The 19712-nt window shown below is 38.7% G+C and overlaps 1 protein-coding gene across 2 annotated transcripts in view; it reads right to left on the reverse strand.

The window, feature by feature from the left end:
- Positions 1-2246: 2246 nt before the first annotated feature.
- WAPL (WAPL cohesin release factor) overlaps positions 2247-19712 on the reverse strand; it is a 91477-nt gene continuing 74011 nt past the window's right edge. For both annotated transcript variants that reach the window (XM_043596768.1, XM_043596767.1), the window contains exons 13-19: positions 16239-16414; positions 15602-15717; positions 15015-15179; positions 11941-12148; positions 9413-9501; positions 4929-5023; positions 2247-4607 (exon numbers count right to left, since the gene is read on the reverse strand). In XM_043596768.1, the coding sequence (XP_043452703.1) occupies positions 4946-5023; positions 9413-9501; positions 11941-12148; positions 15015-15179; positions 15602-15717; positions 16239-16414 (832 nt within the window). In that variant the 3' untranslated portion in view covers positions 2247-4607; positions 4929-4945. The remainder of the gene's footprint in view (positions 4608-4928; positions 5024-9412; positions 9502-11940; positions 12149-15014; positions 15180-15601; positions 15718-16238; positions 16415-19712) is intronic.

Consider the following 19712-nt stretch of genomic DNA (forward strand, 5'->3'; position numbering starts at 1 on the left):
TTAGTGCTCGCATGGTCTATCTTTTCCCATCCTTTTTCCTTCAAAAACTATTTGTATTTAGCATCTCTTTTTCAAAGAATTTTTTTAATGTTTATTTTTATTTTTTTTTTAATTTTTTTTTTCAACGTTTATTTATTTTTCGGACAGAGAGAGACAGAGCATGAACGGGGGAGGGTCAGAGAGGGAGACACAGGATTGGAAACAGGCTCCAGGCTCCGAGCCATCAGCCCAGAGCCTGACGCGGGGCTCGAACTCCCGGACTGCGAGATCGTGACCTGGCTGAAGTCGGACGCTTAACCGACTGCGCCACCCAGGCGCCCCTAATGTTTATTTTTAAGAGAGAGACAGACAAGGGAAGGAGGGGCTGAGAGAAGACAGAGGATCTTAAGCAGGCTCTGCACTGTCAGTGCAGAGACCAATTGCAGGGCTTGAATTCAAAAACTGTGAGATCATGACCTGAGCCGAAGGCAGATGCTTGACTGACGGAGCCCCCCAGACACCCCTAGAGCACATCTCCTTTTCAGTCTGACAATCTCTGCCTTGTCATTGGGGAGTATTTGGTTACTTACATTCATTAGAATTATTGGTACTGTTAGATTTAGTGGATATTCTTGACTTCTTCCTGTCTTATAAAAGGATTTCTTTGCTTTTACTTAAATCTATTTGCTCTTGGTATTTGTTTTCTATTGTTCTCATAGGTTTTTGTTTTTGTTACTTTTCCCTGTCTTCCTTTGGTATACTCACTTTTCAGTGTTCCATTTTCATTCTTGTAAGCAGCTCTGGCTATATGCTTTCACATTGTTTTTTACTAGAGGCTGTAGGGGTTAGAACATGCATCTTTATTACAATCTACTATTAAACTACACTAAGATTTATGAACCTTCCAACAGCATAGTTCCACCTACCCGCACCCTCTGTAATACAACTGTGGCTAACAGTTCATTTCAGACCATTGAAAACTAGGTAATACACAGATACTGTTTTCGATTTTTGCTCACACCAGTACAGGGCCTTTGGGGTACTCAAATTGCACAGAAGCTAAGGGAAGAGACGTTTGACCAGCACACTTGATATTCTTCTTTGTTCAAAGATTTTTCTAGGGGAGCCTGGCTGGCTCAGTTGGAAGACATGGTACCCTTGTTCTCAGGGTTGTGAGTTCAAGCCCCATGTTGGGTGTGAAGACCACTAAAAAAAAAAATAACTTCATCTAGAAAAATTTTAATCTATGCATCCAATATCAGATTAATGGACACTGAATTATGCAAACTCTTCCAGTTCTTCCTTCTAATGTAACAAAATACCAGTGGTACGTTTGAAACATTTTAATAATCACACTGGTTTGTTCCATTTTCTCCCTGCTTTAGTCACTAACAAGGTATTAACTACTTTAGAAATAATTTGAGAGACTTGCAGTTAAAGGGACCCAAACCCAAGGACCTCAGCAATAGGAAAGCTCTTATCTCAGGTGTGGACAGAGTCACAGTGGTCTACTCTGTTTAGAACATTTTCATTTCCTGACCGTGGAAACAATTGTTTGGCGAAAGCTACCATTTACCAAGACCTAGGTTTGAAACAGGGTGCTAATGCTTCATACGCACGGTTCCGTTTAGTCTTCACGGTCCTGAGGTCAGGGAGAGCCCCGTTTGTGGCTGAGTAAGCAAGATACAAGTCGTTTGGGAAACTGCTCATACATCAGCACTTATTTTCCAAATGTACGTGTGTGATTTAGGTCTTTCTATATGCATAGCCTGCCCGCTTCCACACGGTTATACATGTTGTGTATGTGTGCAAAAGGGGAGAGTGGATGCGAGCTCACGGGAGAGGCCCCTTCGAATCTAGTTTTGAAAGCAGTGAGGACAGGTTGACGAATCCACTTGTGCAGGAAACTTAGAATCTGACATCTAAGAAAACTGAAAAACTAAAAGCAGCTGTAAAACAAATCAACAAAGTCTTGGGTCATATTCAGAGGGGCAAAAAGACTAAGGCAACTTAACAAATGCATCACGGGCCTAACTACATACAAGCAGAAAATCACCATCCCTAAACGAATCCAAGTTAAGAGTTGACATTCGGATGAGTATGAGGAAGGGAGAAGTTATGTAACGTTTAACAAAAACTGGTTAAATGTTTATGTGTATGTTGAAAGGGAAATTCACGTAACACATCATATCTCCCCTTAGCTATATCAAGTTCATGAGCTTTCTTCCTCCAAAACAGTTCAATAGATTTATGTTAAAGACAACATGTGTATTGAAAGTAGCAATTTTATTTGAGTTAAAATTATTTACAAAAACCCAAAGACATACTTCATGAAACTGGTACAAACTATTTTTTTCCTGCCGTTGGCTTTTGCTCCAAAGATCACAGCTGAGAAATACTGTATAAAATAAAAATAGGATTGGATTCAGAAAAGTACTCTACTGTTCTAATTTCCAATTGGTAGTATTTACAGAAATATTTACAATGGAAAAAAGGTTACTTTAAAACTTTAATTTGCAAGTCAGCCTCAAGTACCCTAAAATGCAGAGTTCTCTGAGGGTTAAAAACACACAAATGCACTGCAGTTGGTGAGGTGATTTCTCCCCCACCACCCCCACCACAATCTGCATCTCTATCAGTGCTTGACAATTAGTTATTATTTAAAAAACAAAACAAAATAAAAAAAAAAAACTGTTAAACACGGAGGTAAATCAATTCTCAAATGATTACCAGTGTAACAGAAAAATGTAGTTCGCCCTGACTGTTCTCATCCAAACATTTTAGAAGATTCTTTACCATCTGCCACAAGTCAGGTTTTTTAACCAAAAATCTGTTCAATTCCTAAAGCCAATGATTAATATCAATGCATTTTAAAATTATTAAACAAAATATATCTAACTAATTCAATTTTGTGGATATCATTTACTGATATACTTTTAAAATAGGTCACTACGCTAGTATTTATACTCAGGGCAAATAAAACCTCGGTCCTTCCCAAGTTACACTGGCATAACTAGAACTATGCTGTTAAGAGGTGATGGGTGGGGGTTGGGTGGGTAGGAGGAAGAAAACAATTTGCCTGGAATCAGTTACTTCCTTATAGATTTCCCAACAATCTGCATTATCAAAAATAGGAAGACAATAGAAGGCAGCCACTGCATTAAAAAACATTACAGCTGGCACTGATACAAGAGCCCCGATTTGTCACTTTATACAAGGAAATAACAAAGTCTAAATGGATAACAATTAGACTTTTAGCTATTTTCCTCAATACACACCAAACTAATATATTTTTATGGCTTCAAGTTTTACAAATCCAATGAAGAAACATGATATAACTACCTGAAAGGTATTTAAAAGTATTAATGAAAGAAATCTCTGGAAAGCCTGTATTCAGGCCCAATCAACAAAAAAAGTTTAACCAGTGGTCTGAACAATTAACATAAGAAAGAGTTGCAATGTTGTGAAATTAAATATATAAAATGTGTTTTGTGTGTTCCATGACTGTTTTCCAAACACACTGTTCTATGAACTAAGAATTTGAATGAAAAAAAGGATCTTCTCTGAACCAGCAATTTAAGGCTTTGCGTTTATGCATTTGATCCTGTCACTCTGTAGAAGAATATACACATTATCTGGAAACATGAATTCCACATTGGTGTTTTAGCTTCCTTATATTTATTGTACTGAACATTAGAAAATATATCTAGAGAGCCCTCCCTCAAAACAATGTTTCAAGAGCCTCCTCTAGCATTAAGCGTAAACTACCCTGGGTTTGTTTATCTATTTTGCTTCATCCTTTAACAGGGCACATCATCTTACATAATATTCCCTCAAACTGTTGTTTGTTTTCTTGTGTCTATAGCTATGACTCATTATGGTATGATAATATGGTCATGGTCTCAAAAGTGAAAAACAGCTCAACAACCCAAACCAAATCAAAAATAAAAAAATATACTATTAATCCCTTGTGTCTTTGGATTCCATCTAATTTTAAATATAGACAGTAGTTCAGGGAACAACAACAAAAAAAAATTCACAAAATTATTAAAAGCTTTATTTACGATTGGAATCATTCAACAAAAAAGCAAAAGCAAATGAGCCTGAAAAAGGAACTAAGCTGTTGTCTAGAATGTCCTCAAAACATTCGATACCTCAGTAGCTAAGCTGCCTTTGCACCTGGCTGGCATGACAACAGTGGCTCAACATACACAGCAGTTGCACTAACAGCAGCACAAATTTTCCCCTTAAAACTTGCCCAGAATGAAGCAAGAGAAGAGGGGAGAGTATAAACTCTGCCAAAGTTAAGTGTATTTAAATACTGCATGGAATTGTTAACAGCCTGAACCTTTTCCCTCATTTTTGATAGTTGCAGATTGATGTAGTAACTGTCATTTAGCAAATGCAGAATGCATGACGAAGAAATCAGGTGGCCTTAAAAATCCAAACATGAATGATACTGATGAATGTTCTTGGTATATCTTCAAGGACTTCTCTCATGACTTTTCTTTGTCTAAGAATAGCTCCAGCATTACCGAGCACCTGAAGCAAAGGTAAAGCAGCTAGCAATGTTCCAAGTATTCAATCACTCTAGAGATAGATTTCTGGCCTGTGGTTCCAACAGCACACTGAAGGGAAGGTGGGGAGGGGCAGAAAGGAAGTAACAGTTAATATTTAACCAATTTTATCAAGCATCAAATCAAAGCTTAGAATCTTTGCTTTACTAAACTGAACACTATGAATCAGAACATATGAAGATTAAATTGTGGCTTTGATAACATAATGCCAATATATATGGCCATAATAATGAACAATTATCTTAAAAAGAACACATTAAAAGAGAATCCCTTTTCGCTTCTAGTCACTATGGCCATACAGCATTTTAATTCCTACCGTTTAATGACAGTATCATATTTAAGACCACACAAGCTGCAACAGAAGCTACTTACAGTAAGATTCATGAAGCTCAGGAATTTTTGAGCATCTCTGTCATTATTGAAAAGTCCCCCTCTGGCAGATATTCCCGCACCGTGGTCACATTGATCTGAGGAAACAGATCAAAGAAACATGGGTCAGGCAGCAGAAAACAGGAGTCTGCCCCCGGCACTGGGTTGTTGGTTTTGGCACACACCCTGTTTGAAACTTCCACAAGGTCCTTGAACTCCTTGGTTAATGTGCAATTTCCTTTTCTACCCTCCTAAATCTGCCGGTATATGTGTCCATTCCCTACTCCATCCCATCCTCAGAAAGGTAAAACTGGGAAAGGCTACAATGAAACACTGTGTCCTTATTTACTTTTGTAAAGGTACAGAGAAAAATGCCTGAGATAACAAAATGCACTGTTGAGGGCGGGAGGGTGGGGGGCAGGCACGTCAAGAAGACAAGAGGGAAGTTGAAAATGTCCTCAGAAGTGCTTATGAAAAAACAAAAAAAAATCCTCATGTTCCTATGTAGGCTACGAATTAACTAGATCTTTCCAAAGATAATCTAGTTTCATGAGAGAGAGAATGTCAGCAATGCCAAGAAAGGACATTAAGGTGTTTCCCTTCACTGTTAGCAAGAAGCAGCCAAACTATATATATATATAACCAATCTGTTACAAGGAAAATATATAACTTGCTTAAAAAACCTGTTCTATTTCAATATATTTTTGAACTGTTTTAAAGGTTCATAATAAAAGGAAAGGCTCTTTTAAGAAGGTTCACCTATAATAAAAAGCACAAAAGAAAATATGTTGTCCTGAGTTTGGGGCCAGAAGGTGGGGGCTGAACTTCAGATTTTCGTGATGGGGGCAGGGAATGAGATTACATGCTATGCTTTTAAGACATTTGCCAGCAGTCCCCTCTCTCCCTTTATAAAAAAAATTCCTGTCAGGGTACTTTTGAAATTATAAAGAAACAAAATAATGTATGGATACAGTTTCAGAAAAGATCTAATAAATGTTACTAAAATAACTACGCTAAGTTATGTGCTATCAATCGCCCATAATCTAAGTGAACCACCTCCCCACCAAAAGCCACTGAAAGCCACCGTAAGCCCCCAGCTGTGCATATTTACTCCGGAGTTAATCTTGCACCTAAAACAGATTTTACAAAATGCTTAAAAAATATACTGAAGTGATGAATGTTATAAGGGCAATCATGATGGAAACTATAGAGCTAAATGAAAGCTAATTTAAGAATGTCTTTAAGCAATTTCTAGGAGAGCAGCGTGCTAGCATAGTGGTGGCAAAAGCAGTAGCTATGGTGCTATGAAGACTGCTCAGTAGAAAAGCGATTTCTATGACACAGAATAAATGATTAGATCCAAGGTTTTGAGTGAAAGCCTCAATAATCAAATCCCTTTCCATCAAAACAGAATGCAACATATAGTGGCTGGGGCGTGGGAAGGACAGTCACAGCATTTACTTTTAAACAGAGAGCAGCAAGTACAAAAAGAAAAAAATGAGAGGGGCTCTGTCAGAAGAACATGTGACTCAATCTCGGGGTCGTGAGTTTAAAATACTTTTTTTTTTTTCAACGTTTTTTATTTATTTTTGGGACAGAGAGAGACAGAGCATGAACGGGGGAGGGGCAGAGAGAGAGGGAGACACAGAATCGGAAACAGGCTCCAGGCTCCGAGCCATCAGCCCAGAGCCTGACGCGGGGCTCGAACTCACAGACCACGAGATCGTGACCTGGCTGAAGTCGGACGCTTAACCAACTGTGCCACCTAGGCGCCCCTCGGGGTCGTGAGTTTAAGCCTCATGTTGGGTTGTAGAGATTACTTAAATAAAAAGAAAAAAATGAGAAATGGCATGGCCTATTTGGGAAATTTAGAAAAGTACCCCAGGGGAAGAACAGATTTGGAAAATGGAGAAGGCAGTTTTAACAAGTTTTACATGAAGCCATAAACAAAGTTATGATTCCCTAAATGACTGGGAGACAAGAAAGGTGGTCTTAAGAAAGCTAGCTATGGTGCAGTGTCCAAGATTTCAGGAATGGAGTCAAGAGAGCAGGAAAGACAAAAACGAGTGAGGAGACTATTACAATGCACTAGATACATGGTATGCAATGGAAAATGACCTAAGCTCCTGGGCTTCCGAAGCATGCAGCCCTTTCCTACAGGCAGCTTTTACGATAATATAACCACCTGCTTTCTTGTGTCTCTTTTACTTACACATTCAGCAAACCAATTTCCATTACGTTTTATGTATCAGCTAGCTTTCTGGGGTTAATCATAATAATGCCCCAAGGCAATAAAGACATCCAGGGTTCTATGAATTCACAACACTGCCTACAATTTAAGGCCTTATGACCTCTTTAGAGATAAGAGATACAGATAAATAGAAATTTATACATGAGAAAAATGGCCAAAGGTGAATCATATGTGGTAATACCACAAATTAATTTCTAGACCTGTTATTTAAGAAAGAATATAAATGAAACTAGAGTGTGTGCAAAACAGAATACCTAAAAATTGTTAAATAGTATGCCCACTGTTTTTGACAACTGCCTCTTCCTCTTTCCCCTCTGCTTGATAAGCATTTCTCATCTGCCCTTAAAATCTCTGAATTCAAGGGCGCGCCTGGGTGGCTTAGTAGGTTAAGCGTCTGACTTCAGCTCAGGTCATGATCTCAGGGTTGGTGGGTTCCAGTCCCATACTGGGCTCTGTGCTGACATCTTAGAGCCTAGAGCCTGCTTTGGATTCTGTCTGCCTCTCTCTGCCTCTGCTTGTGGTTGCTTGCCCTCTCTCTCTCTCTCTCTCAAAAATTAAACATAAAAAAAACAAAACTTTTTTAAATCTCTGAATTTAAGGAAACAAAAGGGCTGAGCTGAAAAAATCTTGCAGGGCCTCTAGAGCCATGATGAGAACTTTGGTCTTGATCTTGAAAGCCATGTGCCAGGAAGGGCCACAACGGAGCACGCTAGTCTGCATTTAGATCAGAGCTTGACTAGAATATAAATATGGAAGAGATGGACAAGAAAGGATCAGAAAAAACATTTAACACAAAAGAGAAGCAAACTTGGGGCACCTGGGTGGCTCAGTCAGTCAAGCGTCCACCTCTTGATTTTGGCTCAGGTCATTATCTCAGGGTTTGTGAGATCCACATGGAGCCTAACTTGGGATTCTGTCTCCTCTATCTCTGCCCCTTCCCCTGCTTGTACATGCTCTCTCTCTCAAACATTAAAAAAAGAGAGTGAGAAGCTAACCCAAAATTTCACTATAGAATAGACTTCCATTCTTGCCTCCTGAATGCCCTTGGCTCCTAAGGAAAAGAACTTCCCTTTCATTTTAAAATTTGGCTCTTCACTAGACCTTCCCCTTAAAAAGTCCTCCCAATGACTGTCCCATTAGCCAGAACTGTCTGCCCTCACGCTGACTCAGCCCTACCATCTGGACACTAATACTTCTAGTTAAACCATCATAATCTAAATCTTACATAGTAATCCCATTTTCCCTGCCAGTAAGTAAGTTGTTTAAACAAAAGCCATGTGAGCCAAAGTTGGCCAAGATAAGAGGACGTCTACCTGGTGCAGTGGGTGTGGAGGGATGGGGAGCAGAACTCTGCTCTTAAGAAGAAATATACAGGAGGAAGGCTACCTTCTTCTATTGCACCTTATTTAACTAGAGGAGACTGGTAGCTAGAGCCAGTATGGGGCCAGGAGGAGACCAAGCACAAGACAAAACAACATGCAGAGGACAGTTGGGTTTAAAGACACATTATCTGAGTCCTTAATAATAATATCACTGAGACTAGATTTTTTCCTTCCCCCCACTCCCCCAGCCCCCCTGAGACTAAAGCCAGCTCAGCACAGGTTTTATATTATGCTTTTACTTCAACCAAAGCCATTTCAATAAATTCATCCATCCATCAAAAACTTTCTCATTGGGGCGCGTGGGTGGCTTAGTCAATTGAGCATCCGACTTCGGCTCAGGTCATGATCTCATGGCTCATGAGTTCAAGCCCCGCATTGGGCTCTGTGCTGACAGCTCAGAGCCTGGAGCCTGCTCCATATTCTGGGTCTCCCTCTCTCTCTCTGCCCTCTCCCGCTCATGCTGTCTCTGTCTCTCAAAAACAAACATTAAAAAAACAAACAAAAAAAACCTTTCTCATTAAATCCGATGTACTCTTATTTTGGAGTAAGAAATAATTAATACTTTTAAAAGTTCACCAAATAAGGGTGCCTGGGTGGCTCAGTTGGTTAAGTGCCCAATTCTTGACTTGGGCTCAGGTCATGATCTCATGGTTCATGAGTTTTGAGTCCTACATCCTCTCTCTCCTTCTCCCACTCTCTTTCAAAATAAATAAGCTTTTTAAAAAAAGTCATCAAATATTTGAAAGCTTTAACATGAAGATGAAAATAAAGTAATACATAAGTAAATTAGGTAATGGTATGAAGTTGTCACAATGGAATCTTTTCAAGACACATAATACTGAACCATTACTTACTGGACTCTCCTGGCAGAGACACCCGAGAAGCAGCGCTGTGTACGAGGCCACAATGCAATCTTCCATGTGTTTGCCAGCATGCTGAAGGGCTAAGAATGTTTAAACAAAAAACTGTAACAGTATATCAAAACAAACAAGAAACCACCCCACAAAACCACCAATTCTGTTATCTTTTCTTCAGAACTGCTTAAACATCGATAAATGCCACTAGAAAAATGGGATATCCACACAAATTAACAAAAAATAACTCAAATAGAAGAGGGACCTTAATATAAGCATGAAAACCATAAAACTCTTAGACAAAAATACAGGACTAAATCTTTATGACCTTGGGTTAGGAAATGGCTTCTTAGCCACCACACCAAATCCACAAGTGACAAAATTAGATAAACCAAACTTCGCCAAACTCAAAACTTTTGCATTTCAAAAGACACCATCAAGAAAGTGAAAAGACAACATAGATAGGTAAATGAGCAATAAGCAGGTGAAAACATGCTCAACACCATTTATTCAACAGGGAACTGCAAATCAAGTAACATATACCTTCACACCCACTAGGATGGCTAAAATGAAAAAGACAAATAACTATTCGTAAGGATTTGGAGAAACTAGAACCCTTGTTATGTGGCTGGCAGGGATGTAAAATGAGGCAGTCACTTTGGAAAACAGTTTGATAGTTCCCTAAAATGCTAAACATTGAGTTAAATAATCCAGCACCTTCCACTCTTAGGTATATACCCAAGAGGACTGAAAATATATGTTCACACAAAAACTTGTATGTGAATGTTATGTCATGGCGGCATTATTCATAAGAGCCACAGGTGGACCCAACCTGAATGTCCATCAATTGAAGACTAAAGTGTGGTACATACCAACAATGGAATATTATTTGGCCATAAAAAGGAACTTATGTACTGGTAACATGTTATAACATGAAAAACATTGAAAACATTGGGCTAAGTGAAAGAAGCCAGTCACAAAGGGCTACTGTTATTATTCCATTTACAGGAAATGTCCAGAATAGGCAAATCCAGAGACAGAATTAGTGGTTGCCACTGGCAGGGGAGGGGAGAACAGAGAGTGGTGGCTGCTAAATGGGCATAGGGTTTCTTTTGGGGATGATGACATGTTCTGAAATTAGGCTGTGGTAATGGTTGCACCTTGTGAATACAGTGAAAACTACTCCAAAGTTTCCTTTAAAAGGCTGAATTTTATCTTGTTGTGGGCTGAACTATTACCCCACCCCCTGAATATACTAAGCTCCTAACCCCCAGTGCCTCAGGGTAGGAGGTGGATAGGGTGTTTAATTAAACAGGAAGTTAGTTTAAATGAGGTCACTGGGGTGGGTCCTCATCTGTCTGTTATCCTCGTAAGAGGAAATGAGAACAAAGATACATCGAGTGAAGACCATGTAAAAAGACAGGGAGAAGATGGCCATCTACAAGCCAAGGAGAGATCAGCTCTGAGACCAACCCTGACACCTTGATTCTTGGACCTACAGCCCCCAGAAGTGGGACAGAATCAACTTCTGTTGTTTAAGCTGCTCGTCTACAGTTACAGCAGGTCCTCACAAGCTAACACTTATGCCAATAAAGCTATTATTTAAAAAGAATGCTACACAACCAAAAATATTATCCCAAAGGAAACATGAACACTGAGAAAACGGAACAGCTGGGGCGCCTGGGTGGCTCAGTTAAGCGACCAACTTCAGCTCAGGTTATGATCTCGCAATTCAGGAGTTCAAGCCCCGTGGTGGGCACTGTGCTGATGGCTCAGAGCCTGGAGCCTGCTTCAGATTCTGTGTCTCCCTCTCTCTGCCCCTCCCCTGCTCATGCTCTGTCTCTCTCTCTCTCTCTCAAAAATAAACATTAAATTTTAAAAAATTTAGAGAATGGGACAGCAATTTTTTACAATATTAGAACTAATGGCATTAGTGGAACCGTGGACATAAGAGAAAGACTAGGCTCAGAAAAAGACACTTGCTGGGGCTTGCCTCCTAGCTTGGTAAAGCTAACCATATTATTTACTTTCATAACCAGAGTGACATGAAGTTACAAATGGCTATTTTGCAGTACGTGCATAAAAAGTAAACCCAGTATCAGCTGCTGACAACAGTGGATAATAAATGTAATGACTCCATCAGTTTATTCCTTACAGTGCTTGCAAGCTAATACCATTTGAGAACTGTTACTGTAATTTTGATAACAGATCTCACTTTATAAAGTGAGACCCATAAAAAAATCTCAAAACTGTAAAAACCTTTAGGAGTCCCAATGTTCAACCACTCTCTTTTCACTGAGTAAAGCCCAGCCTGGGAAAGGCAGACCTTTCGTACACTGCACACGTGCCTTCCTCACCACTAGGAAACCAGCAAAGAAGAATTCCTGTGAGCACTGAAATATGAAAGCTTGTCTGCACTGAACTAGAGAGGCCAAACAATCATAGCAAGATTATGACAACACACGAATTAAAAAGGTGTTAAGAGGGAAACATTTTCAATTTGAATACACGACTTAAAATAAATGTACCTTTATTGAGGTCAAGTTCTTCATCGTCCTCCTCCTTCTTCTGTTTCTCTTCGGTACCATCGGTCTTTTCAGTTGATACCCACTGTATTTCTCCACTTGTTTCTTGCCACTCTCCACTCTTATCATGCTGAGTGGTGGGAGCATCTTTGATCAATTCATCTGTTTTACTTTCTGCCAACTGAGCTGCTCGTTCTCGCTCAAGGAACAGCTGATAAAATTTTTTTTGAAGATCATTAAAAGAACACCAACCAACATGTATGTACCCAAATGTAAGATCTGTTTGCTTTCAAAATCACTAACCCTAAGAAGTATGCTGTCTGGTTAAAAAGGGTAAGTTAAGATAAAAGGCTTTGTTCTACATCCACCTGAAGGCAAAAAAGAAAGTATAAATGCTATTGGGATTCAATCAAGTAAATTAAATGTATCTACTAATGTTATAGGCATTCTGTTTGTAAGAATGCAAATCTCAACATGTGCCCTTAAATTGGATAATAATGACAGGATATTTCAAGCAAAAATACAAACTTGATTTAAAAAAAAAAAAAAATTTTTTTAAGCCTGAGCAGACGGGATAAAATTAAGAAAGGACACTAAATAAAATTATATAACATTAACACACACACACACACACGCGTGCACACACCTATATAATATTAGGGAAAAGCAACATGGCTTCTTTAAAAGAAATCTAAAGAGATAAACAAGCACCAGTAAAAATAAAAAGCAAAAGGTCTCAGAGAAAACACTCAGAACTGGATCAATCTCAACTAATATTATTAACAATGAAAATGTAATTGTCAGTGGAAGTACACAGGGAAAACTCTTAAGTCAAAAGGGAACGTACTGAATTCCTTGCCTTCATGTACTTTATTTTCCTTGTGCTGGGCTAGTGCTGAATGTACAGAAAGTATTTACTGATAGAATCTGGGGAAAACTCCAAGTTACTAAAAACAACTACCTGAAAATCAAATGCCAAGTAAATCTCAAAAAGTTGCTGAGTATACAGAAGAGTGGTATGGAAACTTTTAATACCCTTAAGAAAATAAAATTTGAGCTTTATACAAAAGCCGTATTTCTTAAAATTGGTTCAAGAATCTCTAGGAGTCCCCAAAATCCCTTTAGAAAATCTGTGAGGTCAAAAATCACATTCATAACAATAAGAGGTCAACTGACTTCTTTCTTTCTCTCATGAATGTACAGTGTTTTCCAGAATCTACATACCATGTGATTATGTTAATGCTTTCATGGCTAAGGGAACGAAGGCCTCTGTTTTATAATTTTCTGCTTTGATTTCAAATTCAGTAAATATCAATAGATCAAACACACAAACAAAAAAATTCTTTTTATGATTTTTTTTTAATGCTTATTTTTATTTTTATTTTTTTTTTCAACGTTTATTTATTTTTGGGACAGAGAGAGACACAGCATGAACGGGGGAGGGGCAGAGAGAGAGGGAGACACAGAATCGGAAACAGGCTCCAGGCTCCGAGCCATCAGCCCAGAGCCTGACGCGGGGCTCGAACTCCCGGACCGCGAGATCGTGACCTGGCTGAAGTCGGACGCTTAACCGACTGCGCCACCCAGGCGCCCGCTTATTTTTATTTTTGAGAGAGCAAGTGAGTGAGCGAGAGAGAGCGAGAGCATGAGCAGGGAAAGGGCAGAAAGAGAGGGAGACACAGAATCTGAAGCAGGCTCCAGGCTCCAAGCTATCAGCACAGAGCCTGATGCAAGGCTCGACCATGAACCGTGAGATCATGACCTGAGCTGAAGTCGGACCCTTAACCAACTAAGCCACCGGGGCACCCCAAACCAAAAATTCTTTTTAAGTCTCCAATAATTTTTAAGAGTATAAAAGAATCCCTGGGATCAAAATATTTGATAAGAGAATGATGGGGTCATAGCTATGACTCAGGAAAAGATCAAGTTGTTGTGGACTGATTACCTTCTTTAAAAAGGTAGTTTCAGGGGTGCCTGGGTGGCTCAGCTGGTTAAGCACTGACTTTGGCTCAGGTCATGATCTCACACTTCGTGAGTTCAAGCCCCATGTTGGGGCTCTGTGCTGACAGCTCAGAGCCTGAAGCCTGCTTTGGATCCTGTGTCTCCCTCTCTCTGCCCCTCCCCTGCCTGCACTCTGTCTCTGTATTTCAAAAGTAAAATAAACATTAAAAGAAAAAAAAAGGTATTTTCAAAAAGGCCAAAAGGATTAACAGGATAGTAAAAGTTTTGGAAACAATGAAAAGGATAGTTCATTATCAATTCTGAACATGCAAATTGTCATTTAAGGAAAGAAAAAGGTAGTTAGGAACCTATCTTGTTAGACTGGAAAAGAAAAACTACAGTGCCCACTATTGTTCAAGAAACACAGCCATGCAGTTTTTTGGGAGAAGCATAAATTGAGGACAGGGAGTGTGTTTGGTGACCGGGATTGCCTGAATTGAGGACATCAATTTTTATTTATTTATTTATTTTTAAGTTCACTTATTTAATCTCTTCACACAATGTGGGGTTCAAACTCCCAACTCCACGATCATGCTCCTCCAACTGAGCCAGCCAGATGCCCCACAGGGACATTAATTTTTAAATATAGTTATTCTTAACACAATTCCTAAGCCAGGAAATTACTCCACAGACATACTCTGAAAAGTGTGCACCCCACCCCCGCTTCCAAAAACAGGAAAGGTATGGCCCAATATTTAGAAACACAAAAGTCCGAGACACGGATCACACGAAGAAGTAAATGCTAGAGGACTTGAACTGGATGGGATTGGGGCTGGAAACGGATTCTTGACCTGCAATCTTTTGATAAAACAAATACGCCCTGTTTCTGCTTTTCACTAACAATGCCTAAGGAGTGATTATTATAGTTAAACTGTCAGTGGAGTGCAGTAAGGAAGGGTATACATTCTAACCCAGTGTACCTTTCAGTGAACTGGCGAAGATGAGCTAGATAGAGACACCCATACACACCCACAACAGAAAAGGGGAGGGAGAGAGGCGGGAAAGGTGCAAATGATGAAGAAGTTGGACAATGCAACAAACTGAAGGTGTTAGCTTGTTTTGAAGTTGTTGCTTACCTGCACTAAAGCCTGAACGGCATGAATTTGTCCAGCTATCCTTAAACTATCATCTCCTTCTCCACTACAGAGGGAAGAATCAAAAGAACATGATGTTTCCATGTTGACAAGACAGTGCCGATTCCGAGCACTATACTCCACTAGATTTATCAGTAGACCTAAGCCCTACAAAAATTAAAACATGCATATTACCACAGGTGAGAATTAAAAGCAAATCAACACAGTATACGTAACTTTTATTGGCAGCTAGAAACCTGTGTTCTGCCATCCACTAAAGGGTTAAAAACCAGTGTGAAAGATAATGATCTTCACAATGATTTCACTGCTTTATAAAAATCACAACCTTTAGGTTTTTTTTGTTTTTGTTTTTTTTTAACTTCTAGATTGTTTTCATACTTAATACTTTTTTTATTTTTGCACAAGAGCCCTTCCTGGCTCTCTTTTGTATAATATGAGGTGTGTTCACAAGTAATCCACTGAAACCCTCAATATATTGAACAGCTGGTTCTTAAACCCAAAACTAAGATGAAGTTTTTATCATTTTAATAGATTAAATACTAATTTCTGAAATAGTCACTCCAACTCACCAGCACTCGGATATCAAATCTCTGCTCCTGAGGTAGGTACTTTGGAACCTGAAGCACACAGTTCATTGCTGTGCCAATCAAGCCATCCTGTTCTCCCGTTTTGGTGCTGCCCCACTCTGAAAGAGTTAGGAATGTTAGGAATATGAAAATTGTTATGGATTCTTCTCTAGGACACTACCAACCAATATTCATTAACACTGATATAAAAAGTTAGAAATACATAACTATTTCTTTATTAAAATATATTTTTGACCATACTATTTCCAAACCAAGCTACCAGGCTGACCCTAAAAATACTGGGGTGCCTGAATGGCTCAGTAAAGCATCAAACTCTTGATTTCAGCCCATGTCATGATCTCACAGTTTGGCAGTTTGAAGTTCCATGATGATAGAGTACAGCCTGCTTGGGATTCTCGCTCTCTCCCTCTCTCTCTGCCCCTCCCCTGCTCATTCTCAAAAGGAAACTTAAAAAAATAAAAAATAAAAAAACCTACAAGTAGTTAAATCTATACATGAGTGAGTTACATGATGGCAATTAAAAAATCACTACATCGAGGAAAGAAATAAGGGGAATAACTTGTTTTTACATGTAATATACAATCTTTCAATGAGAATACATGTAGAAAATATAACTTACCATTGTCATTAGTTAAATTGAGCAATACCCCAATGATGGCCCTCATACAGTCTTCCACTGCTTTGCCCACATGGTTGGTTACATTCTGGTGAGGCAGAGGCTTACTGTCAGGTAAGCATATACTGTTCTCAGCACGGTTATACTGCTGAATCAATCCTTCACAATGTTGTAATGCTCTTAAGAGAAAACAAAATGTAGACTATTATGCTAAACAAAATTAGTTATACTAAGAATTTCTATTTACTTGGACCTTAATGTTTTAAATGTCATAAATGCTGCCAAATTAATCTCTTTCTATTATAGAGGTATAATGTATTAACTATTTAATCATATACCAAGTAGGTCTAATATCACACTAAGTGCTAAATTTTATTTTGAGAAAACTCGATAATTTAAATTTTTCTAAGTTAAAACTATAAACTCAGTGGAGAAGCTTACATCTGTACTACTTACAGTTGTCCCCACTTTACCAATCTCTCCAAAACAGACCTACCACAATCCCTCCCTAAACAAGATAATTTAAGAACTACACTTCTGAATTTCATTTAGATGATTTTCATTTAGGATGCAAACTCTGAGCAGGTAAAGAATATTATTTATGTTAATAATGCATAATAAATAACCTTGTATAGATGATATTAAATACTTTATAAACATGAGAGTACATCATATTTTTTTAACATGAGGTCATTTAACTGACATGTCTCCTGGCAGCCATAAGGGTTATCAGTTACATCCCAAGGATTTTCAAGATGCTATCCAAAATAACAAGGAAATATACTCTTTAAGTGAGCCCAGTATTTCTGAAGACTGTCTTTAAATCACCAAGTCCATTAGTTCAAAAAAGTACATGCTCTCTCAGTTGATTATATATACACCAAACTCCTAAAGAAAACTGTACTGTAACTCATCCTTCTCTAGCCTCTCCTGTTAAAACACATTATATTATTAGGAAGGTGTTCCTCATGTCTAATCTAAAATAATTTGTTGCTTGGGCTTGTGGATGGCTCATTCAGTTAAGCATCCAACTTCAGCTCAGGTCACGATCTCGCAATTTGTGGGTTCAAGCCTCACGTCAGACTCTGTGCTGATAGCTTCAGGTCCTGTGTATCCTTCTTTCTCTGCCTCTCCCCTGCTCACACACACTCTCTCTCTCTCAAAAATGAACAAACGTAACATAAAGTTAAAATAAAATGAAATAAAATGAAATGAAATAAAAAATAAAATAAAAATAATAAAATAAAATAAAATAAAATAAAATAAAATAAAATAAATTTGTTGTTTAGATGTTTGAGGATGTGAGCCAGAACTAACTGTGCTATTATTAACTGCCTTCAGTAGTACTGAGCTAAAACATGGTTTTGGTTTTGATTGGTAAATGAGGGGAAAACATCAGAGGTATATCATTTTATCTTTCAATATGCTATCCCTGCATTTATCAGGGTCCTACTGAAAAGTTTAAAAAGTCAGAGGACTGTTACTTCACAAACATCCAATTCTTTTTTTTTTTTTAATAATTTTATCTGTTTCTACTTACTTGTTTTTTTTTTTTTAATTTTTTTTTCAACTTTTTTTAAATTTATTTTTGGGACAGAGAGAGACAGAGCATGAACGGGGGAGGGGCAGAGAGAGAGGGAGACACAGAATCGGAAACAGGCTCCAGGCTCCGAGCCATCAGCCCAGAGCCTGACGCGGGGCTCGAACTCACGGACCGCAAGATTGTGACCTGGCTGAAGTTGGACGCTTAACCAACTGTGCCCCACAAACATCCAATTCTGACCCCTACAGCTACTTCTAAGATTTTTGACAGAAAATTCCTAATCACAATGAAAGAGATGAAAACTGTCATATTAAATACCTCCTGAAAGACACCATGTGTACAGGGGTCATGAAATATACAAGACGTTTTTAAAGGAAGAAACTGATTTAACCTGCAGGAATACTGTTTGGTAAGGGAGAATAAAACATAATAACAACTAGAACACAAGCCTTAAAGGTACTAAATGTAATACAAAATTTACAAATGTAAGGCCAAAAAATAAGACCCAGGGGAAACCTACAGATCTACTGGAAACTAAAGACTACCAGAAATTTGAATACTGACTGGATGTATGATAACATTAAGTCAATAATTTATAGGGTATGAAAACGGTATTGGGGTTACACCACTCATTCATTCATTCATTCATTCATTCATTCATTCATTCGTTTAGAATTTTGGGGCCAGTGCCTGGGTGGCTTAGTCGGGTAAGTGTCTGACTTTGGCTCAGGTCGTGATCTTGCAGTTCCTGAGTTTAAGCCCTGCATCGGGCTCTGTGTTATCAGCCCAGACTGCCAGATGATTTTAACTAAGAAATTAACTTTAAAAAATTTTAAGTAATATTTACACCCAACGTGGGGCTCAAACTCACAACCCTGAGATCAACAGTCGCAAGCTCCACTGATTGACCCAGCCAGGCACCCCTGTGGTTACATCTTTTAAAGAGTCCTCTTTTAAGAGACTTTATATACTCAGGTATTTAATGGATTAATGAAATCTGTAATTTGCTTCAAAATAATTAATACAGAAGAGTTATCAACAGGGTTACAAATGGAAACAAGACGGGCCATGGTTGATGATTATCCAAGCTTAATGGTACATACATCAAGATTTATCATACTACTGGGGCGCCTGGATGGTTCAGTCTGTTAAGTGTCCGATTCGTGATCTCAGCTCAAGTCATGATTTCAGTTTTTGTGAGTTCGAGCCCTGCCTGGGCTCTGTGCTGACAGCGCAGAGCCTGCTTAAGATTCTCCCTCTTTCTTGGCCCCTCCCCGGCTCGCACTCTCTCTCAAAATAAATAAATAAACTTAAAAAAAAAAAGGATTTATCATACTACTTTGTCTATTTTTGTCTGTGTTTGAAATGCAGTAAAATAAGGATTAAAAACACATGAACTCGAGTCAGGCTACAGTGGGCTTTTGATTTCATTCCAAGGACTATGAACACACATCCAAGGCCAATAAGGAACCAGAGATTTGGGCCATTTGCAACTATGTGGATGGAACTAGAGGGTATTACGCTAAGTGAAATTAGAGAAAGACAAATATCCTATGACTTGACTCATATGAGAACTTTAAGATACAAAACAGATGAACATAAGGGAAGGGAAGCAAAAATAATATAAAACAGGGAGGGGGACAAAACATAAGAGACTCTTAAATATGGAGAACAAACAGGGTTGCTGGAGGAGTTGTGGGAGGGGGGATGGGCTAAATGGGTAAGGAGCACTAAGGAATCTACTCCTGAAATCATTGTTGCACTATATGCTAACTTGGATGGAAATTAAAAAATAAATAAATCATTAAAAAAAAAAGGAACCAGAGATTTGGCATTGGGGATTATATTTACAAAGCAGAGATTTGGGAAAGTTAAGCCCCTGTGGTATTGGGCTGGACAGGCTGAAGGCGAGATATCAAGAACTAGGATGGAGA

The sequence above is a fragment of the Prionailurus bengalensis genome, chromosome D2 (genome assembly GCF_016509475.1).
Source record: "Prionailurus bengalensis isolate Pbe53 chromosome D2, Fcat_Pben_1.1_paternal_pri, whole genome shotgun sequence".
NCBI lineage: Eukaryota > Metazoa > Chordata > Mammalia > Carnivora > Felidae > Prionailurus > Prionailurus bengalensis.